Source organism: Macrotis lagotis, chromosome X, assembly GCF_037893015.1.
Source record: "Macrotis lagotis isolate mMagLag1 chromosome X, bilby.v1.9.chrom.fasta, whole genome shotgun sequence".
NCBI lineage: Eukaryota > Metazoa > Chordata > Mammalia > Peramelemorphia > Peramelidae > Macrotis > Macrotis lagotis.
The window spans coordinates 463,643,318-463,668,856 of record NC_133666.1 but is presented as its reverse complement, the minus strand read 5'-3'; the positions used below and the strand labels follow the sequence as shown (position 1 = coordinate 463,668,856).

General features: G+C 33.2%; 1 protein-coding gene across 8 annotated transcripts in view; it reads left to right on the top strand.

Annotated features, from left to right (window-relative positions):
* L3MBTL4 (L3MBTL histone methyl-lysine binding protein 4) overlaps positions 1 to 25,539 on the top strand; it is a 546,540-nt gene that overhangs the window by 226,990 nt on the left and 294,011 nt on the right. For all 8 annotated transcript variants that reach the window (XM_074202633.1, XM_074202631.1, XM_074202627.1 and 5 more), the window contains 6 exons: positions 1,523 to 1,627; positions 3,712 to 3,847; positions 5,966 to 6,057; positions 11,972 to 12,126; positions 13,000 to 13,076; positions 18,497 to 18,582. In XM_074202633.1, coding sequence (XP_074058734.1) covers positions 1,523 to 1,627; positions 3,712 to 3,847; positions 5,966 to 6,057; positions 11,972 to 12,126; positions 13,000 to 13,076; positions 18,497 to 18,582 — 651 coding nt within the window. The remainder of the gene's footprint in view (positions 1 to 1,522; positions 1,628 to 3,711; positions 3,848 to 5,965; positions 6,058 to 11,971; positions 12,127 to 12,999; positions 13,077 to 18,496; positions 18,583 to 25,539) is intronic.

Sequence of the window (25,539 nt, the reverse complement as noted above, 5' to 3'; positions counted from 1 at the left end):
ATTTGAATCAAAGGCACAGAGAGGAAATTAAACTTTGAGTTTGGGAGACAACAAGAAGGGTATTTTGATTGGAATGTTTTTTGTATTCATGAAGAGAAATTTGAAATAGCTGGAAGAAATTTGAAATATCTGAAATATCTGGCTAGAGCCAGACCAAATAGCTGGGGAGTTTCCTTTTTATCCTAGGTAAAAATGGAAGTCACTGAGATTCTTAAGCAAAGGAGTGACTTTGTTGGAGTGTCATTTAGGATGACTATTTTTGAAAACTATGCAGAAGATATGTTGAATTTGGGAAATCGGTTAGATTATTGTAGTAGTTCAGTTCTGAAATGATGAAAATGTGAATTAGTTTGTTTGCCATGTGAGTATAGAGAAGCAGGAAGATGGGAAGGAGACTGTGGATGATTTAACAACTAATTAGATTCAGGAGAGAAGGGGTGTGAAGAAGAAGAGATGATTAAGAACTTGCCAACTAGGCCTGGTTTATGGAGGAAGACAATGAATTATATATATGAAATATTTATTATTTGATATACCTAAAAGTCATTTAATTCGAGGTGTCCTATAGACAGTGGTTTATGTGGGAAATCACAGAAGAAATATTAGGGTATTTATTTAATGAGATGAAAAGGGAAGGTGCAGAGTAAAGAATGGAATAAAAATAACATATATATATATATAAATATAAATAAAATCACTTATAAAGTATATAAATAATATATGTATATATGTGATTGTATGAATGTATATATGGATATATATATATATATATATATATATTTATTTATGGTATTACCCTTTGTACAAAAGAAATGTTTTTTTAAAATCTATCTGATAATATTTGCTTAGCAAAATGATGCTCATAAGTTTTGTTCATGATGCATTTGTTGTTCAGTCATTTCAGTTGTGTCTGACTCTTCATTACCTCTTTTGTTTTGTTTTGTTTTTGACAAAGATAATGGTTTGCCATTTCCTTCTGTATATCTTTTTACAAGTGAGGAAATTTAGGCAAACAGAGTTTAGTGACTTGTCCAGTGTCACATTAGAAAAGGTCTGGGTCCAGATTTGAATCCAGAAAGTGAGTCTTCTGGACTTCAGACCCAGCAATCTATTCATTGCACCACATAGCCGCCCATTTCTCTAAGCTGCCACCATACATAGATTGGATCTTTTTCCAATTGTCAATTCCAACTCATTTTTTAATATTTCATGGAAATAAGAAGTGGCCCTTTACAAGAGAAAGGCTGAGGGACTCCTTTAGGATTGGGGAATTTCAGATATAATGATTATCATTTGAAATGTTGTGAAGTACTTTAAAACTAGCATGCCATTCATGTTTGCTAAGTAATAGCAACAAACTACTTTTTAGAGATACATACTGCTGAATTTTATAAGTTGTACAGAGTATTCCCATTTGCTAATGTACATGCTAAATCTTTACTTACTTTACTTACAATACTTATTGGAATAGTAATATTTTAATAGCTAGGGTTTAATTATCTGTATTTTGAATATTCCCTAGGATCAGTCCTTTCCTGAGCATGAAAATGGTTTTCAAATTGGAATGAGATTAGAAGGCATTGATCCCCAGGATCCATCTAAATTCTTTGTGCTCTCTGTAGCTGAGGTAAGAGAAGTCTATTATAGTTTCATTGACTACAATATAATAGTTAAAATAAAACTCCTTGAGAATAATAGATTGGGTTTTCAGCACTGGAGCAATATTCCAATGTGTTTTAAAATTAATTTTAATCATTAAAAAGGTATCTCAACAAAGATACCCAAATAGAACTTGGTGAAACCATATAGTTAAAATTAATTATATTTTAAAAGAATAGTTTAATATAACTATCAATTCTATTACCCCTCCTGATATCTTTTTTCCTATGGACATAAAAAGCCTTTAGTTTTTATTTAGTTTAGATTGTTCATTTTTTCTTTTATTTGTTCATATGTATTTCCATATTTCTTTATAATTCTCATTTTATCATCTTACATTGTTTAATCAGTTTCTTTATTTCCTATGTACTGGTATGAAGATTGTTTCCTAGTTTTTCCACTGTTAAAGTTGGGTGTGAATATTTTTATACAAATTAGCCTTTTGTTTCTTTTTTTTATAAGATCCTTAGCCTGTAGCACTGGCAATTACATCATCAAATCCATTGCTATGATCAGCTTTGTAGTTATTACTGTGTTTTGCAAAATTGAATTGAAAAGAATTTCATTAAGTTACCGTTGCATATTTTTTGATTTATTTTAGTCAGGGATGGTTGAATATGTTATGTAGTATTAAGAATAGAACCTGTGACTTCATTTGGAATGGCAGGTTCTTGAATGAGAAGTCCCTCTAACAATGTAACTGCACTTCTGGAAGGCATAGGGAGTTAACTGAAATGTGTTGAGATTAAAGGACTTTTCTGGGCCCACATATCTCATGTGTAACAGAAACCCCAGGTCCTTCTGCCTTTAACTTCCCTATTCAAAATGAAAAATCTTTGGACATATGCCACCACATAAACACTTCTGTATTCCTATGTTACCTTCATTAGGAAGTACTTTTCATTTAAAGGTGGTGAATCCCAGACTACTGATTTTGAGAATTTCATCTCCCTATTACTTTTAAGCCTTTCAGCTCAATTCATGAGAAATGATTGAGAGGTATTATATTAGTAAAATATTGAAAAACCTGTATTAGAAGTAAATGATTTGTGAAAACTATTTATTAAACAAACTTTACTGTTCAAAGTAAAAATACTATTTAAAAAATTAATAAATTCCTGTATTGGCATAACAATCAACATGAGCATTAATTCTAACTACAGTTAAATAAAATCACCTTCCATACTTTAGTTTACTAATAACATTGGTAAATTGCTACTTACTGCCTTAGTTTCTTGGTAATCATTGTCAGTGTGCATTGTTTTTCTAATTTTGTAGTTTTCTATATTTTTTCCATTTTTATTTTATGTGCTTGCTAATTTTGATGGTAATACATATAGAGAACATGTTTCACTAACTGGCTTATTTGTCACATTAACAAATATACAGTCTTTGGATAAAGCAGAAATAATGTGTTTCTGAGGGTATGCATCACTTTTAAACATTGCATTTGAAATTGTTGGATCTATATATGAGAGTTTTAAATACCATAACTTATGTAAGCCTGGATTTTCTATATTAGCTATACCAAAGAAGTTCTAGAGGCAGTGTTGCTGACAGGATGTGAGTTGGTATATTTAAGCTTGTTTTTCAGTCACAGTTTAGGAAGGGAAGAAAAAAAGACTTTTGATAGAAGAGTCCCAGTTATGAACTTTCCAGACAGAGATGTTACTTATATTATCTACTCTGAATGTTTGAGTTGGTTTTGTCAAAAACAAAACCAAAAATTTTGTACATGCTTTCTTTGTACACCACTTTAAATTCCATAAATGTTTATTAAGCCCCTATTTTGTGGGAAAAAAACTCTATTAGTCATTGTGACTACAAACATTTCTAGCCCTCAAGAAACTTCCTCTGGTAAATCTTAGTAAAAATATTAGAGATAAAAAATATTTCAGATTAGTCTTAAAGAAGGTAATAACCCTTAATTACAGAACACTAATTCTTTTATATGTGGATTTAAGGTAAAAATATATAGTACTTGGTGAATTTTACATCCGTCTTAAATAAAGGAAACAAATTACAGCTATTTCCTCACATCTCATTTTATAGGTATGTGGTTATCGCCTGAGACTTCACTTTGACGGCTATTTAAGTTGCTATGATTTTTGGACCAATGCAGGTTCCCCTGATATTCACCCAATGGGATGGTGTGAAAGGACCAAACATGAATTGCACATTCCTAAGGGTAAGCTGGGGAAATGTTTACCCACTCGAAAGGTGGTCAACTGCTATTTCAATTTTCCTTTAAACATTTATTTCACTAAGCAAGAACATGAGAGTCCAACATAGCAGTTTCCAAGTTGAGAAGTTCATATAAGGAGACCTAGTGTCCAGCAGTCATTACCTTTGTAAATTATATAGAAGCACATATATAGATACTACACACACACACACACACACACACACACACACACGCACACACACACACACACAGAATATGTCAACACATTTTCACTCGAAATGTTGTCATTATGTGTTCTTAGACAAACAAGCAAGCACTTTGGGTAAAGAAAGGACTGCATTAGATTTTATCATTGATTTGTGTAACAGAAATACCAAGATTCTTGCCTAATGAATTCTGGTGTTGTAGAAGGAGCCCTGGACTTAAGTGTCAAGAATTAGTCAGATCCTAGCTCTGACATTTACTAACTCTTCTCACTCCAAAAACTAATTTCTCTGATAAGTTTCCTCTTTTTGTAAAACAGGAATAATAACCCATTCTCTGCTATTATATACAAGCTTGTTAGAAACAAAGTTAGAAACAAAGTAGCCTGTGACTATTAACAGACTAAAGAAAGAGGCAGTCAATCAATATGTATTAAGAACTTACTATATATCAGACACTAGGGATGCTAAAAGAGGCAAGACAGTTTTTGCCTTCGGTGAGCTTACAAACTCATGGTAGTGTGGCACTTTAGAAAAGCGGTGAGTTTAGAGTTAGAAGACTTGAATTTTTATTTCAGTTCTTCATTTTAGTAGGCAAGTGATCTCCTTACAACTCAGGATCTTTCTCAATACATTTGTGAAGTGATGTGAAATGATTGATTGTATGTTCTTTCCAGTCCCTTCCAGCTCTTAGTTCACCATCTTGTGATCTGAAATTAAATTTTCATCAGTGGAAAAATCATTTGATAAAGATTAATCACACTTGAAAAAATGTGTCTAATGAACCATCAAAAAAATAGAAAAAAATTGTCATCAGCTGTATTCTTTTAAATTGAATATTTTAGGCGATTGTGTTATGCATCTTTTTAATGTGAGAGAGGTATAATGGAAGAGACATCATGAATAGACAACTAAATATAATTGAGCCCCTCTTGGACTCAGCTTCATTCTTATGAAAATAGGAGCAAACATTTAAATAGGACTTTCTGATTTACAAAAAACTTTGTCCATAATGATGCCCTGGGAAATCTTAATGCAATATTGTTGCTCTTATTTTATTGATGAGGAAGCATACTCAGAGAAGTTAACTTTATTAAATATAGTCACCTAACTAGTTATTGTCAGAGCCAGGAATCCCTTGAGTCCAGTACAATTTCTTTTATATTAAACTGTCTTCTTTACCAGTAATTAAGGCAAATTATGGATGGGTGTAACCTCATTAGAGCCAACATTTTTGGTCAGTAAATTATCAGCCAGGTTTTCTTTACTAAGCAGCTCAATAGAGTCTGTGATTTCTTGAAGCCCCTGTATGATCGTCATTTCCCTTGGAATTAATTTAAAATTGAGTTCGTGCATGTAGATTCTTATGTTTTGTTTTGTTTTTTGACTCTTAGGAATGACTTGTAGGACCTGAGGCTGGAGTTCTTCAGGCCATTTGATAGGGAACTGGAAATTAATTGTCCAGTCAAACCAATACAATTAATGCTGATCTTGGTATGATGATGGGGTGGTTGTAGGGATGATGGTGATATGGAGGTAGCATTGATTTTCTGAGAGACGGGTATCTTCTAAGTTCAAATCCTTGACAGGATCTCTGAGCAAAATGCCTCCTTGATGGTCATTATCTTCTTCTCCCTCCTTAAGAAATATTTAATGACTAGACATCTAGGGATCCAGGACTGATTAATTTATAGTAGGAAATTATTTTTGTACATGGAAAATTTGAGTGATCAGTTCTACATTTCATGAATTAGGTCGTTGAATAGACACTTGAGATCCTAACAGATAAATCCTTAGTGTTCTTTAATGTCAGAGAAATAAAGACAAGAAGATTTTAAAAATTGGAATAAAACTAACAATCATTAATTTATTAACCATATATATGGTGTGCATTTATTGGAATTTTCATTTCCATTAGGTTACAGAAAGGACAAAGTCACTTGTATGGACAACTTGAAGACCTCTAAATTACAAAATGCCCCCAAGAAATTGTTCCTAAGCAGAAGTATTGTAAGTATCTACTATTATAAATCAAATTTTTTTTCAAATCCTATTTTTCCAAAATATAGTTAGCAGCATTTTGGTTGTCACAACAACTAATTTAGTGTAGTCTATAATGCATACAAAGCACTTTTTATGCTTTAGTGTGCCTTACAGATATACTTATGCCCATTTTACAAATAAAGTTAAGCCTCACATACTCAGAAACTTTTTTTGTGGTCACACGCTAGTGTACACACAATGTTTACATAGTATATATTTATATATATGTGTGTACACACACATACACACATACACGCATGCACACATGCACACATGTGCATGTGCAATCAGCAAGTGTCTTGAGGCAAGATTCTATCCTAGCTCTAACCTGTCCTCCAAGATCAGTGTTTTTTTTCCCCTAGATTATACCATCTCTATTGTTGATTATTTAAAATCCCTTTTTTCTACTTTTCATTTTTCTCATCCAACTTAAAAACTAATTATTTCTCTGGTATCAGTTATTCTTAAAAGAAATATTTAAATGTGGGAAGTAAATGAGCCATAGGTAAAAGGGATTATATTTGAGAATAATAAAAAATTAAAGGTCTCATTTCAAACCATGTTCATCCCCAGTAACTCATACTGCAACTTGAACTATTTATGAGTGTTTTTCAAAGCAGGGCAGATTCTTCATGCATCTAGAAAAGCTGTGCTTAATATTGTAAAAGCAATAAGCTCCAGATGCTATTCTGTCTATTATTTTTTCCCAAGGATTATTATCACTAGAAGCTCCAGATTTTAGGTGATAATGCTAGGTAATGAAATGAACCCATGAAACTGAAAAACTCAAAGTGCTCATTTCTCCTGGGTAATCTGGGTGGTAGAGTAATGAAGAAGGATTCTGAGCACTATTAGAATCATTCAATTGATAGACTTCCTCCAAACATTAGTGTGACTTCTACATCTCTGAATGAAAGATCTGTTTTCAGTGACAAAGAGACAATTTCTGCAAGAACATGAAACTCATGTTAATATTACTATAATAAATGAAATCAGAAGACATAAATAACTTGTAGTGACATGGAAAAATAGATCACAGATTTTCCTTGGAGAGGAAAAAGGAGTTAGTTTAGAAGCTTTCTTTGGGTTGTCTACTATTACTGACTATCAAATTGAAACTCTACAAGAGCCATTCTGCTGACCCCATTTCTGTATGCTTGTGAAACCTGGACAGTCTACCAGACCATATCAGGAAAGTGAATAACTTACATTTGAATTATCTGAGGAAGATTCTGAAGATCACCTGGCATTATATATCAAGATACCAGATGCTGAGGTCCTTTCTCACACAGTACTACCAAGCATGCAAATTCTGATGAGTTATCTGTGTTGTTTGATTGCCAAGTATATGTTTCCCTAAAAGACTATTATATGGGCAGTTTGCACAAGGCAAACTCTTACATGGTAGTAAAACAAAAAAACAATGAAAGGACATACTCAAGATCTCCCTTAAGAATTTTGGAACTGCTTGTGATTCACTAACAAAGGACCACCCAACATGGCATACCCATATCAAAGAAGGTTCTGTGCTCTATGAGCAAAGCAGAATTGAAGTAGATCAAAAGAGACACAAGATACATAGCTTTAGAGAAGTCACCCCAAATATTCACATGGACTATTCATGCTCAGTATTCTGAGCCCTTATTGGTCTTAGTAACCACTGTCAGACACACTGTAACTTGACACTAACATAGTGATGGCATTTTGATCTTCTTCAAGAAGGAAGGGCAAGAACCAACCAACTCACAATATAAAAGAAATGACTCCATGATGATTATTGTAGTTTTATATCAAAATCTGTTGCAAAGTTTGAAGAAGTTGAGTATTTTATAAGGAGCTAGAGAATGCTCCTAAATAAAGTAAACTTTTTTGCTTCCTTCTTTATACCTATATATTCTTTAGGAAAGCAAGCATTAGACATCACAAGAAAAGCCAAAACAAAATAAAAAAAAAAATTCAGCACTGAGAGGCAAGGCCCACAATAGGTTGAAGATGGAACAAAGTTTTTAGTATTTCTCTTCTCTTTTTAAAAATTATGTATTCTTGGGGCAGCTAGGTGGTGCAGTAGATAGAGCACCAGCCCTGGAGTCAGGAGTACCTGTGTTCATATCTGGCCTCAGATACTTAATAATTGTTTAGCTGTTTGACCTTGGGCAAGTCAGTTAATCCCTTTGCCTTAAGTAAATAAATTTTTTTTAAAAATACAAAAATTATACATTCTCTCTGTTCACTTTCTATTCTATCTTTAAAAACAAAACATTGCCTTATAACAAATATGAATATTCAGGCAAAATAAATTCCCACAACTGATATGTCCAAAAATGAGTATTTCTTTTTGTATCCTGAGTAGTATGTTTCATCATTGATCCTTTGAAGTCATGATTGAAGATTGCTTTGATCAGCTTAAATTTTAAGTCCTGAAGTTGTTTCTTTGTTTTTATAGTGTTGTTGTAGGATAAACTATTCTCTTATTCTCTAGTGTTGTTGTAGTATAAGCTGTTCTCTTATTCTCTATTTCTTATTTCACTTTTTCATTATTTCCTAACAAGTCTTCCAAAGTTTTCCCTTAAATCATCCATTTCATTATTTCAGGACAGTAATATTCCATCACATTCAGGTACAATGTTTTGTTCAACTATTCTCAAATTACTAGGTTAAGCATAATCCTATAGGACAAAATTGCACCTTTAATGAAATAGAAGTCTGTTATTATCAATTAAAGTGGAAGCATCACATTGAAATTAATGTAGAATATCTTATAGCAAGAAATGGAAATTAAAAAGATAAAACCAAGGATGACTTGTAAACTAAGTTTGTGTTGAATATGGATAGGCTTTGTTTGAGATGACATTATTAGGGTGTAAATGAAAAGTAATTTTAAAGATATCTCAACACTGGGGGTGAGGTAGGGTATGGTGTTTTAAAAATATGGAAAAGATCATGAATTATTATTCAAATTGGTAATGTTAAAGATTTTAATAATTATAGCTCCCTGTGATATAATAACTTTCTTTTCCCTCTAAAGCCTTTATGAGAATTATCCATATCTACTAGCCATTCAGTAGCTCACGAGCATATTGAGGATTTACTTGAAAAAAACAGAAGAAGGGAAAGGCTTGAATTTGGCAAATGGTTTTCCATAGACAGTTGCATCTTATGTAAACTTGACTGAGAGGGTTAGATGGCATCAGATCAGACAATTCTATTGTGTTATTGTGAGTTGGTTAAAAAGTAAATTGATTTTCTAAGATTTCAAAGCACAACCTTAAGAACTCTCTCCTCCAACCTTATGTCTCCTATGCCTATATCAAAACCAAACAAAATTCTGAGACAAAAGTAGTCACCATAACACTTTTGTTCAGTAATCCTCCAAGGGTCACTAAAAAAGGTGGAAAGTTGGGACATATGTCCAAAGTTTGGTAGTGTCATGTGAATATTCTGAACAAATAATAAATGGAAGAAGTTTACTATCAATGGAGAGTACCTGTAGGTATGTTACTCTCTTTTAAAAATCTTAATAATATTTTATTTCTAATCCATATAAAAAGTGTTCAAAATTCATTTTTAAAAAATATTTTGTTTTTCCAGCTACATGCAATGTAAGTTTTTACCAATCACTTTTTTGCAAGCTTTTGAGTTTTACATTTTTCTCCCTCCCTCCATTCCCTCCCCACCCCCCGACAGAAAGCAGTCTGATATAGATTCTTTATAACCATACTAAATGTAGATCCATATTGATCATCAACATTCATTTTTGTAAAATTTTGTGTTCCAAATTTTTCCCCTCCCTTTCTTCCCTCCCTCTACCCTAAGAGGGAAGAAAATCATTCTAAACATTTTCATATTAGTCTTGTTCTGAAAAAAGAATCAAACAGAAGGGGAAAACCTTGAGAAAGAAAATGCAAAAAAAAAAAGTGAAAATAGTTTTTAGCTATGTCTCTTAGTTTTACTTATATAAGGCCCTAGGATCCTACATAAAGGGCAGCCAAGTGATGCAGTGGATAGAATATAAGATCTGAAGTCAGGAAGATTGATCTTCCTGAGGAAAAAAAACCCAAATCGGGTCATTAAGGGTTGGAAACAATTGAAAAATAGGTGAACACAGCAAGATCTTACAGAGAATGCATATTACCCATATTTTGAAATGAAGGTGAATGGGTAGCCCATTAGTCCATTATGACATATGTTTTACACAAGAACTTAAAATGGAGGAAAATTTGCTTCTGAATTGAATAGGAAGAATTGACCAAATTTAGTATATTTGAGGAATAGATTCCATGAGAGGTAGATGGAATTTTCCTTGTGCCATCTTTGCTTTCTTGCTGCCTTTAAAATCCATAGATGATGAGAAGGGAAATGCCAAGTTGCAATGCCAACTTTCTAATCTGAGAAGCACTTCCGTGCTTTAGAGGCTCAGTGGCCTAGTATAAAAGGACATGTTAAAAATTAGGAAAATAAGTTTTTTTTCCCTGGTTCTGTGATGTTTTTGTCCTTCATTCTCGAAGAAGACCATGACATCAGGGAGGTGACAAGCTCAAGATTTTGGGGCATGGCTATGCTAAGTCACCAGCCTCACTTTCTCCTCCAGAGTCATCTGGATCCTATGACCAGATATGAATCAGGACAACTGAAGAGGGCCCTGGATGTGAGTCAATAAAGGTTTAAGTGACTTGTCCAGGATCACACAGCCAGTAAGTGTCAGTTGTTTAAGACTGAATTCAAATTCCTGTTCACTTGACACCAAGTCATGTGCTCTATCCACTGTGCTACCCCAGCTGCCCTATTCTCCTGGTTCTACTTCCAGCTAATTGGATGATTTGGTTGTACACATCTTGGTTTCCCTTTGTTTTGCATGAAGATAGAAATATCTACTTTATATGCCTCATAGAGATTTTGTGAAGATTTGGTGACTAGTGTGTGAGAGCATCTAAGGATCTTCAGTGCAGATAGTTTCTTTTTGCCTCCAGTGCCTAGTGTCTTCCATGGACCTCAGGATTCAGAAATGGCATTAAAGCCATTTTGGAAAATTATATTTCAATTTCAAATCTGGGCATAGAGCTTATATGCAGGAAATGTGTGCCCTTCTGTAACCTGAAAATGAATTCTGATCATGAGCAAATGCTAGGTGCTTTCCCACTAATTTTTGAGTATGCAGTTTAAATCTTGTGTGAGTATGTATAACTTTCAAGAATATGAGGACAAAGTGTTTAACTTTTGATTTGAGGTGACTAAAGTATATGCTTCACATATTTTGCAACTTTTGTTATAGTTAAAACATTATTTTGGGTTTTTTTTTGGTTTTTGGTTTTTTTGGGGGGGGTTTTGTAAGGCAGTGGGGTTAAGTGATTTGCCCAGGGTGATATAGCTAGGTAATTATTAAGTATCTGAGGTTAAATTTGAACTCAGGTCCTCTTGACTACACGGCAGGTGCTCTATCCACTGTGCTACCTAGCTGTCCATCATATTCTTTTTTAAAACTACTACTGCATTTCATAATCATAATTTTTAAAAAAATCAACTGTGAGTAAGACCTGCAAGGAAAGAGAATTAAGTAAAAGTTAAAAAAAAAACTGGTGGATATAATGCTGAACCCAGAGCCAGGAAGATTTTCAATTTAGCCTCAGACTTATTTACCCTGGACAAAATCACATATTCTCTTCCACCCTCGGTTTCCTCATCTGTTAAATGGGAATAATATAGTACCTGCATCCCAGGATTTTTGTAGAAATTAACTTAGATATTTTTCAAGTGCTTTTCAAAACTCAAAGTGCTGTAAACATGCTAACTATGATGAATAGAAGGAAATCATAAAATAAAAGCTAGCCTGTTCACATAGTCTTTACAGCCTTATTTTCTTTCATGATTTTCCCTGCTTTGCTAGATCGGAACCCCAGGGGAAGAATTCCGGGTAGGAATGAAGCTTGAAGCAGTGGACAGGAAGAACCCTTCCTTGGTGTGTGTGGCCACCATTGCAGATATTGTTGGAGATCGTGTTCTTGTGCATTTTGACAACTGGGATGACAGCTATGATTATTGGTGAGGACCTGTGTCCTTATTTATCTAAAATGTTGTGACTTCCCTCTTTTCCATTGCATAAAACCCTGTGGTTACGTGTAAGATTTTCAGTCAGACACCTTAGTACTCCATTTTACTGGTAAAGATAATCAAATGTGATCCACCTTCAATGTGGTCATAGAAGCTTGGAGAAATTGGTTGCCTTTTTTCACTCTTCTTCTTGAGATGTAGTTGAGTTATAGAGCTTATGACCCCCCCCCCCCCCCACTATTATATGATAGACTTTTTGATGGTATCATATTCGAATTAAAGTGTTTAGTTCAGGTCATCTTGCTACATTTTGTTTAATTAGTAAAGAGTGAAGGAGTACTCTAGAATTTAATTTAATTCCCCCCCCAAATTTCAAGAACTAGTTCTGCTACCTGTCATTGCACTAACATGGAATTATAAAGGAGGGATGGCATTTCTGAGCTACAACCCAAAATAAGTAAGAAGTTGTCATTAAAATAATTTTCTTGCACTTCTTCCTAGAATGTATAAGTAACAGCTACTTCTGAAAATGACTAACCCTGAGCACATTTTGATTGCACAGTGAATGTAAAATGAAATGAGAGAATCATGCAAAGTATAGGCTTGAGGCAGTGAGGGCGTTATAAGTGGTTTTTGTTCTATAAGGATTTGTGAGACTTCAAATATAATATAGCATACTAAGGCACAGTTGTTATTCAATTTTTTAAAATGATTATTAATATAAAGTGAAATATATAAAGCTGTTTTTGATTGTCTTTCACCTCAAGATAAATGTTCTTGATATCCATTATCAATCTTGAACTCTTTCTCTAGCTTTAATTAAAAGATTTATCTATTTAGATTAATAGTATATATTTTTGGCAGGTGTGATATTTATAGTCCTTTTATACAACCAGTTGGATGGTGTCAGAAAAATGCAAGAACTTTGATAGCTCCCCAAGGTGAGTAGATCTTTTTTTTTTAATTTGTCCTGTAGTTACAGTGTGAATGGCAATCTCCAGGGTGTGTTCTGGGATATACATAGTGAATTCTAGCAGCAACACATATAGAACAAAATGAAACCATATCAACTACTCTCTTCAATGACAAATGGTAGAACTCATCCCATGTCCTTTACCCTTCTCTTTCATACCCTACCCCCATCTAATTATGAGATTTTAAGAATAAAATAGGAAATCATTTAAAACAGACAGGGCTTCAACCACTGACTATACTAAATGTGAAATTTTGTGAGATCGACTGGATGGCATAATGAAGGTGATTTTGGCATCAGAAAACCTAAGGTTTGAATCTTACCTTTGACACTTTCTAATGAGTGAGCACATGTCTTGGCTGACCTTTCTGACCCTGAGTTTCCATACCTTTAAAATGAGGATGGACAACCAAATAGTATAGTTAATAGAGCAAGTATGAGGAATTAGGGAAACTCATCTTCCTGAGTTCAAATCTAGATTCAGACATTTATTAGCTGTGTGACTCTGGGCAAGTCAGTTAATTTTCCTCTTTTCTAAAATGAGCTGTGGAAGGAAATGGAAAATCACTTCATTATCTTTGATAAGAAAATCCCAGATGGGGTCACAAAGAATCAGACGTGTCTGAAATGATTGAACAACAAAAACGGGAGTTATAATATCACCTATAGTAAGGTTGTTGTGAGGAAAATCTTAAATTATATAGTAGTTTCTTGGTATTATTGTTTTGTTTATATAAAATAATATCAATATTAATTATTATTTGTTTAGTTTAATAGTCACCATGATTTGATCCCTAGACAGTTACAATTTATAACAATTAATTTTATAATTTTTTTTCACACACACATCATTCTTTCCAAATTTTATCCAATTTTGAAAGCAGTATCAAGTACATAGTAATTTATGGCAACCTAGAAGAAGAGATGCCATATAATCCAATAGTATTGGCATCACACGATCTGAATTCAAATCCTACCCATAATATTTGCTACTTGTGTGACCACAAACAACTTTTCTACTCTCTCTTAATCTCAGTTTCCTCATTTGTAAAAGAAATGATTTCTACTAGATGACTTCTAATATCCCTTTTAATTTTAAATCTCTGACTCGATGAACATTGTTGTAAAAGCTCAGACTGAATTCTAGCTAATTTAGAAGTCTCTTAATGATTGGTTAGCTAATAAAAGAAAACTCTTTCAAAGGACCTTTAGAAGACTACAAAGATGATCAAAGAGTTGACACATTATTCATTATAGCATTATCAAAAATCGCTTGACGAAATGATCTGTTAATACTTTTGCCATTTTTGCATCTGGCACATAGCAAAAAATGAGCTGTGTATGATAGCTATCTGTTTAATCTCAGCATGATATTTAAATAACAGTTCACCGGAAGAAAACTATAACTTTTTATTTAAATACAAATTTTGTATTCTAAAAATTCTGAGAAATCATCCAGAAGTTCACTTTTTAATTCTAAGGAGTTTATGAAAAATGACTTTTCACTAAAAAAATTGAAGATGTTTAAAACAGTTACATCTGTAGAGGAGGATCTTCCAGAACACAAAATTATTTACTCAAACTGATTTTGATAAATCAGACTTATATTGAGCCTCTTGTCCTTTATCTCTGTAAAAAAAAATGGCTAAAGCCAACTTTAATATAATCTACTTACAATGAGCTGATGATTTTTGTCAGATCTCAAAATATACATAATTTTACTTGGAGTTAGCCAGATATTACTTCCAGTTTCTGAATGGATGACTATCCTTTCTGCTCATTTCACATTGTTCTTCTTTCTCTAGGGATAACATTTGATACTTGAGTTGAAGTCTATCACACTCATCTCTTGGCACTGGGGAAAAATCTAGAAATAGTTTCAATAATACATTAAGTAGATAGAAACAAAGTTACCACCATTGTTGTCATGAGCCTTGAGCAGGATGATGTAAATCAGGGGATCCTGATATTCCAGAGACTTTAGAGCCGTAGAGGGATGTGAGTAATAAAATGGATTAATTAAGTTTGTGAAAGTGAATAAATTACTGAGTTCCACTCAGTTTTATGCCATTGGGGAGGAGGATTGGTGTCTTTCTCTAACTACTGTACCATAGTTTGGTTTCAAATAGGCTGAAATACTATTCAGAATGTTAGGTTTAAAAAAAAAGAAAAACCTGACAAAATCAGTTTTCTTTCTTCCATTGCCACTTGGCACTTACAATGCATTGTTCATTGACTCTGGTCATTGGTATACCTTGCAATATTGAAGAAATAAAAGACTTCTTTCTCACAGCCAAGTGAAAGAATATATAAAGATTAACAAAGAAAGAGAACAATGTAAAGGCAATAAATTTTAAATTTCAACTTGGTAAAAACAAAGAGAAGACAGAGAAATTTTACCTCTCTTATAAGTCTTGGTGTCTGAGGTTCCATTTCTCACTTCCCTTTCAGTATCTCATCACTAGTAAAGTATCTGGTGTCATTCTTGAGGCTGAGAACAGCTTAAAAGAGAGTCATGTAGAGATCAACATTATGTAGGAAATGAAAGTGAGAACACTGATATGTTCTTAAATCTTGATGAGACCTTAGAAGTCATATTATTTGATCCTCCGATTTTACAGGTAAGGAAACTGAAGCTCCTAGAGGTCAAATGACTTATAGGTAGGGACTGTTTTATTCACTGTATTTTATGTCCCCAGTACCTTACACATCTGCCTTACAAAGCTGATTGTCAGTTGTTTTTTGTATTCAAAGAGAATGAAAATGACATTATAGTGTTGGATTTTTGTGTCCAGATATGAGTGATCTGTCCAACTCTCCATAACCCCACATGGATTTTTTTTTGGGGGGGGGTAGTGATACTCTAGTAATTTGCCATTTTCTTCCCCAGCTCATTTTACGTAACTGAGGTAAACATAAGTAAGTGAACTGCCTAAGGTCATACAGCTAATAAGTGTCTGAGACCAGATTTTAACTTAAGAGTCTTCCTGAATTTAGACCCAGTAGTCTATACACTTTGCCACCTTGCATATACATATGCATGTACATACATACATACATAAATATATATGTGTGTGCCTGTGTGTGTGTGTGTGTGTGTGTGTGTGTGTATATATATATATATATATATATATATAGTTAGTTAGTTAGTTAGTTAGTTAGTTAGAGCTTAATAAATACTCAATAGCTTGAGATGACTAGTAACAAATAATCTCCGTGTTTTTCCAGTTTTTACTATTTCTTATGGCTTAAATTTCTTTTTTTTTTCTCTCTTAGCAATTAGTGTAACTTATAGAAAATGCTTATGTGATTCTGGTCTTAAAAAAGCCTTGAGGAATTCATTTCATAGAAATTTGCTTTCTAACATTTATCTGGTATTCCTTTTGCCTGAGGATAAGACCTAGGAATTGTAATACTTAAGTCTTAATTTACTCATGCTTTTTTTTATATACCATTTGATAAAATGATGAAAATGTCACCTCCATTTGTCATATCACATTCAGGGCTGCACAGGGAAAAAGGTATTTTGAGCCAATGTCCTATTCAGTCTTCCTATATAAGGCAAAGTATTTCTCTGACAGGGATTTGAACTGTCTTCATCAGTGTAACTGAATTGAAGAGTTGATAACTATGATCATCTGATGAACCATATGCATGAAGGCAGTTTGAACTATTTGGTTGATTCATTGGAATAAGTCTGAGACCTGGCTCCTGACATTTGAACAAAATCCCCTATTGTTTAAGGATCATAATTTTAGAAAGTCTTCTAGTTTAACCTCTTAATTTTTCAAATGAGAAAGTTGAGGGTCAGACTTGTCCAGAGTCATACAAATTGAGGGCAGAGCTGAAATTTAAATCCAGATCCTTGATTTCTTAATCTAATGATAAAATCTATTGCAGTTCCAAAGATCAGGTAATAGTTTATGAGGTAATAGTTATATTAAAAATACTTATTTTTCAGACCCAATCATTTTTTAAAATTTATTTTATCTTCTGGTAGAATATGACTCTTGACAATGTAAAAGAATTAAACTCAATAAGCATTTTTTTTTTTATCTTCCTTATAGGTAGATGCTTTAGATGCTTAAAATATACTTGTTGAATTGAATAGACTCAAATAAAATCAAATCTCAACTGATCTGGATGAATGAACAGAAAATTATGAAACTATTTTTGAAATGGCAAAAAATAATCTCGAAAACTTTTTGTAAGAGGACTTTTCCCCTAAATTTAATTTAAATTGCTCTAATTTTTTATACCATATTATCATTCAGACTCTTGTTTTCTAAGTCATTGCTAGGACTGCCTGAATCATTCCTTTTTTTGTTTTTGCTGACATAAGTGTAACTCATAAGAAAAATTAGGTAATATGCCCATTAGTGATTTTCTTCTTAGAATCTTTGGATGAAGAATTTGGATGAAGAATAGTTATTTTCCTAAAAAAATCACTGAGTTTTTCTGTCATAATTTTAAGCCTATAGATTTTATATCATTTTATTTTATAGTTTCAATAACATTATTGTTAAAAAATATATTTGCTTTATGAGAAACAACTTATTAGTAATTGCTTTTCTGAAAATAATTATGGAATTTGAAAGTAGAATAGTATATAGTTTCCCTTATTGAATATTTCTGTTCTTTTAGATTTGAGATAAAATCACATAAGAAAAAAATAGATCAATTTTAAAAGTACTTAAATCACAAAAATAAAGAATTTTATATTTTCGTAATTGTACTTCAGTGTTAGTGAACAATGCCACAAATCTCACAGGAAACTTATTAATCTTTAGGACCCAATTTGCTTAAAATTTGGCTTGAATTCCTTTAAAAGCAATGAAGCTAAAATTATATTAAACTCTAATAGCAAAAGTCTTATTCATTGTTTTGGGAAGAAAATATTATTGCCTAAGAGTTACTGAATCTCATAGAAACAGTCCCCTGATATCCTAAAACTTACTTTAGTCACAAGGTGGATGAATGGGAAATGTTCTAAGTGTTTTTAAAAAATATATCATCTCATTTGATTCTCACAATGGGTGCTGTTATTATCTCCATTTTATACTTCTAAGGCAGAAAAGGGTTAAGTGACTTACACAAAGTCAAGCAATTACTTTCTCAGGCCAGATTTGAATTCAGTGTTTCTGACTTTGACACCCAGTACTTTATCCATTGTTTTGTCAGCTGTCCCGTATATTATTTTATATTATGTTGTTATTATATTATATTGTTTTATTTAATTTATATAATATATTATGTTGTTTTGGTTAAAATTGGTTATGTCATTTTTAGCTACTGTTGTTTAAATATTATATAGTACATATAATTAAGGTAAATGTCTCAATGGTCTTATGGTTATTGTTCTTCTCTGTGTCTCTCTTTCTCTCATAGGTCATCCTGATCCAGATAATTTTTCTTGGACAGACTACTTGGAAGCTACTCAATCTTCTGCAGTACCAGTCAAAGCTTTTCAAATGGTTAGTCTGTGTGTGTGTGTGTGTGTGTGTGTGTGTGTGTCTGTCTGTCTGTCTTTGACAAACTTTAAGACTATAAGAATCCTCTAGACTGATAAATCACAGGTGCTGATCAAAACCCACCTCTCCCTTCCTTAAAAAAACAAAATAAACAAAACAATCCCAAACAAACTAAACTTGATTGTCATTATTAGCTATTGAATTTTGCCTGACAAAATTACTCAATTCAGTAAACATTCACTGCCTTCAGTTCAACTATGTGCAAGTAGAGTCAAAAAGTCCTTACCCTTGAGTAGTTTATGTTGTACTGGACCATACAGCTTGTATTCATATAAATTACAGAGTGGATAGAGCACTGGCCTAGAATCTAGAAACCTGAGTTCAAATCTGGAGGACCCTGGGCAAGTCATATGCCTATATTTGCAGCAGTTTCCCTCATCTGTGAAATGAGCTGGAAAAGGAAATGACAAACTACTCTTAGTATCTTTGCCAAGAAAACTCCAAATGGGGTTATGAATTGTTGGGCACAACTGGAAAATCACTAAGCAACAACTTTCAGAAAGAAGAGAATACCAATATGAGGTCAATAAAAACCTCTTAGACAGATGGCACCCTAGCCAAGCTTTATAGGTCACTAGAGAGTTTAACTAAGTAAAGGTAAGAAGTGAGTGCAACCAAGAGTGTTGTGTAGTAGGAATAATTAGCAAGAGAGTGTATCTGGAATGGATATGAAGGTCTGGAAAGATTCATGGCAGCTAGAAGGCACTGCTTTTTAAATTTTGTATTTTATCTTAGAGGATGAACAAAAAGTCACTAAAATCTTTAGAGTAGAGGGATGACATGATCAGATCGTTGTTTTAGGAATTGGACTGTGTGGATGAAGAGCAAGAGGAGGCTAAACCCAGGGAGATTCTGGGAGACTTGGCAATAATTTAAGTGAGAGGTAATGAGAGTTTGAGGCAGCTAAGTGGTATGGTGAATAAATTGTCAGAAAGACAATTTTCTGAGTTCAAATCTAGCCTTGGTCATTTATTAATCCTGAGATCCTTTTGGCTTCAGTTTCCTTATCTGCAAAATGAACTGAAGAAAGAAAGGTCAAACTACTCCAGTATCTCTGCCAAGAAAACCTCAAATGGGGTCGTTAAGAATTGGACACACTTGAAAAACTAAACCAAAAAAATAATGAAGGGGCAGCTAGGTGGCACAATGAATAGAGCCACTGACCCTGGAGTCAGTAAGACCTGAGTCCAAATCTGGCCTCAGACTCTTAATAATTACCTAGCTGTGTGGCCTTGGGCAGGTCACTTAACCTTATTGCCTTGCAAAAACTTAAGGAAAAAAAATGATGGTTTAAACTAGAGTTGTACTGTATTAGAGAAAAAAGTGTGTGTGGGGGGGATCATATATCTAGTGGACATTTTTTACATAGTATTTACAAGACTTGATGACTGACTGAATATAGGGAATCATGAGATAGATGGAATGATCAAAAATGACTCCAAATTTCTGAATCATATAACTACAAAGATGACAATGCCCTCAGTTGAAATTAGCAGGTTTGTTGAATGAATGTGGGTTTTCCATTAAGAAAATGAATTACATCCAAGTGAAAGTATCCAGCAGGCAGTTGACAATCTAAATGATTCAGGAGATAAATTATTGTGGGATGAATACATTTAGGAGTCTTCTGCATAAAGCTGATCATTAAATACTTGGAAACTGATGCAGTCACCAAAGAAGAGAGGAGACTGAGAGAAAAGGAAATATGGCCAAGAGAGAGTATTGTGGGATCAACTTGTTTAGTGATCAGATGATAGATAATGATCCAGCAAAAAGATCCTAAGCTAGAATGGACATTCTGAATGGAGTAGAATCTAGTGATAATAGTCTCAGAGTATCCAAAGAGATGAGAGAAAGTTCTGAATTTAAAGTTCTGAGTGGCTGAAATGATAGCCAAAATTCAAACATTAAATGTTAAGTGTGGGAATGGGAGAGGAAGATTTACTCATCTGAAAAACCTATATAAAGGATTCCTTAACTAGATTTCTTCCCCCTTGCATTCATCTTTTAAGAAAAACAACTATATGTTAGGAAATAATTTGTTTATACTTTTATCCAAAAGTATCTTCTAGGCTATAGACTTTTTTAAAAGAAACTTAAGCTATTTATTTATTTATTTTGAATTTCATAATTTCCCCCCAATCTTGATTCCTTCCCCCACCTCCCCACAGAAGGCAGTCTGTTAGTCTTTACATTGTTTCCATAGTATACATTGATCTAAGGTGAATGTGATAAGAAAGAAATCATATCCTTAATGAAGAAAAATGAAGTATGAGACAGAGCAAAATTATATAATAAGATAACTTTTTTTTAAATTAAAGATAATAATATTTGATCTTTGTTCAAGCTCCACAATTCTTTCTCTGGATACAAATGGTATTCTCCATCTCATATACTCCAAAATTGTTAGGCTATAGATTTCTAATCTTCTGTGTCTCATGCATTCTTTACAATATCCACCTATTTATTATTCTATTCATATATATATATATATATATATATATATATATATGCGCTATATTACAGCTAAACTAAATTATCCCTTATTCTCATTCTGCCTCTCTCATGCCTCTTATGACTTTTCCCTTTTCCAAAATACATTACTGCCTCACTCCCAATACTGTTTCTTGACATCTTTTCTTTCTCTTCACCAATTATCAATGTTACCATTATGGTTTTGCTGATTCCGGTCAATTGGACATGATCTCTCTCATACAATTCCCATAAAATTTTGTCTAGACTTCTCCCATTTGCCTACCACATTATTTTTTGTATCACAGTTATATATTCATATGTCTAATCCCCCCCAATTACACATGGTATTTAAACTTTATTAACTTAAAACACCTCCCCAAAGGCTTTTGGATACCCTGCCCTATTCTTTCATGGCCAGAAATGTTTCTATTCTAAGTGCCATGCTTATATAGTGTGTGATTAAGAGATATTTAGTGAATTGATTTGGAATCAAGCTAGATTCATTTCAACCACAAAATCTTAGAATTAGACCATGTAGGTGTATACACCTGTGACTCATGGACCACATGCAACCCTCAAATCTCATTCATGAGGTATTATTACATTTTATTATTATACTCATTGGTAATATGGATTACATGGATTACATTATATTAATAAATAAATATTAAATTCTAAAGTCTTCACAAGTTTTTGTGGGGAAATGAAAAAAGGTTGGATACCCATAATTAACTGGCCCATAGCTTTACCCAACACGGGGTCATCTAGCCTTTCTTTGAACACCTCCAGTGAGGTCCTAAGACATCCCATTCCACTTTTAGATGACTCATTTCTTAGGAATATTTTCCATATATCATCCTCAAGTGTTTGCTCTTTTGTAACTTCTATCCATTTAGTTCTATCTCTTGGGGTCAAGCAAGGCAGGTATAATTCTTTTTCCCTATGCCATCCCTTCGGGTATTTGAAGACAGTTATCATGTACCTCCTGTATCATTGCTTCTTCCTCCTAAACTTCCTAAGTTGTTTAACTAGTACTCATGTTAAATGAATTTCAGCATTCTGTTTGTTCTCCCTTTTTACATTATTCACTTTGTCAATATCCATCATAAAATATGGTGCCCATATTTGAAGACAGTTCCTTCTGCTGTGATCTAGTAAGGACTAGATATGGAAACAATATAACTTGTATTATAAAATAATTGATGTTTATAATGGTGACTTAGATTATTCCAGAGTAATTTGAACAGAGATAACTTTAGCAGTATGCTATTTAATTTATGAAAGAATTATAATGAAGATTAAATTCAGTGAACATCTAAGTGCTTACTACATGCATGGCTCTGGCAATATCCTTCAATAGTTAACTGTTGAATAAAGAATTTGCATAATTATTATTATAATCTAAAAGAATTGTAATAAGGGAAAAAAGTGATCCAAATAGAATGCCATGGAAAATTTAGGAAGAAAATCATAGGGTGATACAAGGAATCTGACTTCCTCATTTTACAGATGAGGAAACTGAGGCAAGAAAGATTTAAGTGACTTGCCAAAGGTTGCTCAGTTGGTATTGGTTTGAGGTGGAATTTGAACCCTGGTCTTCCTGCATTGAAGTCCAGCGCCATATCCACCATGTCAACAATTTTCAGACCTTTTGATCTTAGAGCCTCTTTACACTTTTGCATCTTTTGTTTATATATATTTATCTATTGATAGTTCCTGAATTACAAACTAAGACATTTAACATTTTAAAATATTTATTGTCATTTACAAACAATAAGCCAATTATATGTTAACATAAATACATTTTTAGATAAAAGCAATTATATTTTTCAAAAAAAATTGAAAGATGAGTGGTATTATTTAACATTTTTACAAATCTAATGTCTGTTATTTAGGAGACAGATGAACTCTCATAATCTGCTTCTGCATTTATTTTGCTGTGATAGGCTGTTTTGATTCAAGTCTGTGAAGAGTCCTTACTTGCATATTTAGTTGGAAAAGATTAATATTTTAATGAGTGGTAAGGCAACACAATGAATGGAGTACTGACCTGGAGTCAAGAGGACCTGAATTCAAGTATGGCCTCAGAAAATTAACTAGCTATGTGACTTTGGACAAGTCCCTTATCCCTGTTAGCCTTAGTTTTTTCATTTGTAAAGTGAACAGGAAAGGGAATGGTAAATCATTGCTATATCTTTGCCAAGAAAACTTCAAATGGCTTTACAAAGAGTTAGCCATGACTAAATGACTGAAAAAAAAAACAATATTTTGCTAATATCATAGTATTAGCATTAGCATAGTATTAGCATTACCTCTCAGTCTCTCCAAAAGGGTCTCAAAGACCTCCAGGGATTCATAGACCTTTCTTTGAGAATACTCCACAGTGTTCTGGAAGAGAGGGAGAAAGAGTTGTGTACAATCAAGGATGACTGGGGAAGAGATATATGTGTTAGTTTTAGAAAAAAAGAGAAAGATTTAAAAAGCTCAGATACTTGGTATAGGGACTCTTTCAGACAGTGCAACAAAGTAAAGAAAATTGAGAACAGGACAAGAATAGCGATTAGAAGCTGTCAAATAAAATACATCAAAAAGGATATATGTACGAGAGAAAGCTAGAATTAGGAATAGCAATCACATTATGGGTTAAGGAGTATAAATAAAATGCATTGATATATATATATATATATATATATATATATATATATATATATATATAAATATAAAATACCAAGCTAATGACCATATTCTTGCTCAAGGGAATAAATATTCATTAAAAGGTTTTGAATAGAGGAGTGATTTCATCCTAGCAATGCATTAAGATTACTCAGATAACCACATGATTAATTGATAGGAGAGAAAATGGGAAAGTGGAGAGATTGGCCATAGGATATCTAATTAGCAGTCATCTGTAATAAGCTGTTTGTTGGGTTATAATCAACTAAACAGGAAGGGACAGATTTGTATATGGGATAGGTTCAAAGATAATGCAAACATTTTCTAGACTAGGTGGCTAAAAGATAATAATAATGTCAATAGAATGTAATAGACAGGAAGTCTTTGAGAACAAAATGATTGATTCATTTATGTACCAGTTGAAAAAGAGGTATGGGTCTACATCAGTGTCTACACTGATGTTAGCTCGTATGGGTTAGACACTGATGTTAGCTCGTAGGATGGAATTTTAGAAGACTTTAGAGATCACATAGTACAACCACTCATTTCAAGGATTAAGAAACTGAGGCTTGAATTTTTAATTTCCTTGTTTGAGATCACATAGGTCATAAGGTCATGTATTGAGGACTTAAAGGGATTTAGAACTAAAGAAACCTATATGTAACAAGGACAGAACTGAGGGCAAGAAAGACTTATGACTGGGAGCAGCTGGGGCACAATGGATAGTGCACTGGACCTAGAATCAAGAGGACCTAAGTTCAAATGTGACCTCAGACACTTAATAATTACCTAGCTCTGTGACCTTGGGCAAGTCACTTAACTCTATTGCCTAGAAAAAAAACAAAACAAAAAAAGATTATGACTTGACTAAAGTAACAGATCTATTAAATAGGATAGTTATGATTTAAATAATAGATTTGTAATTGAAAAGTACCTCAGAGGCAATAGAGTCTACTGCTTCCACTCTATTAATGAATAACTATATTCAAGAAAGTTTAAGTGATCTGGCCATAATCACATAACTAGAGTTAGTAGAATTTGAGCTGAGGTCTTCCCAATGCAATAACCAGCATTTTATCACTATATCATTTTGATACTTATAATAATGGATAATGCAGTAAAATACATTTTCATCTTCTAGTTTCATCATTCTAGAATTTTAAAAAACACACAACTCTCCAAATGTTCCATATTTTAAAAGTTGTGAAAAGGTAATGTGATGTAGTGGATGGAAACACTGCACAAATCATTTAGCTTCTCTGTCCTCTAAGCCATTAAGTTTCTTCTTCTATTTGTCACCTTCTGTATTACTGAGCAAGTGATGTTACCCTTGAACCATTTGTTCTTTTCTTTTCTTTTTTGGGAGTCAGTGGAGTTAAATGTTTTCCCAGGTTAAGTGTCTGAAACCAAATTTGAACTCAGGTCTTCTTGACTTCAGGGCTGTTGCTCTATCCGTTACACCACTTAACTGACCTTTTCTTTTAAAATATATTTTTCATATCTTTCATTTTAAAATAATTTGTATTTTCTAATATATTCCTTCCTTCTTTTTCTCCTCTCAGCGATCAACCCCTTATTATAAGCAATAAACACAGTGGGAAGGAAAAGTGGGGGAGGCTTTGATAGTGTTGACCATCATACTGAAGAAGACATTTTATATGTTTTACTCCACATCCATAGGCTCCCATTCCTGAAAAGAACTGAGAGGAAGTACCTTCTCCTGTCTCTTCTTTGAGGGCTAATATCTGGCAT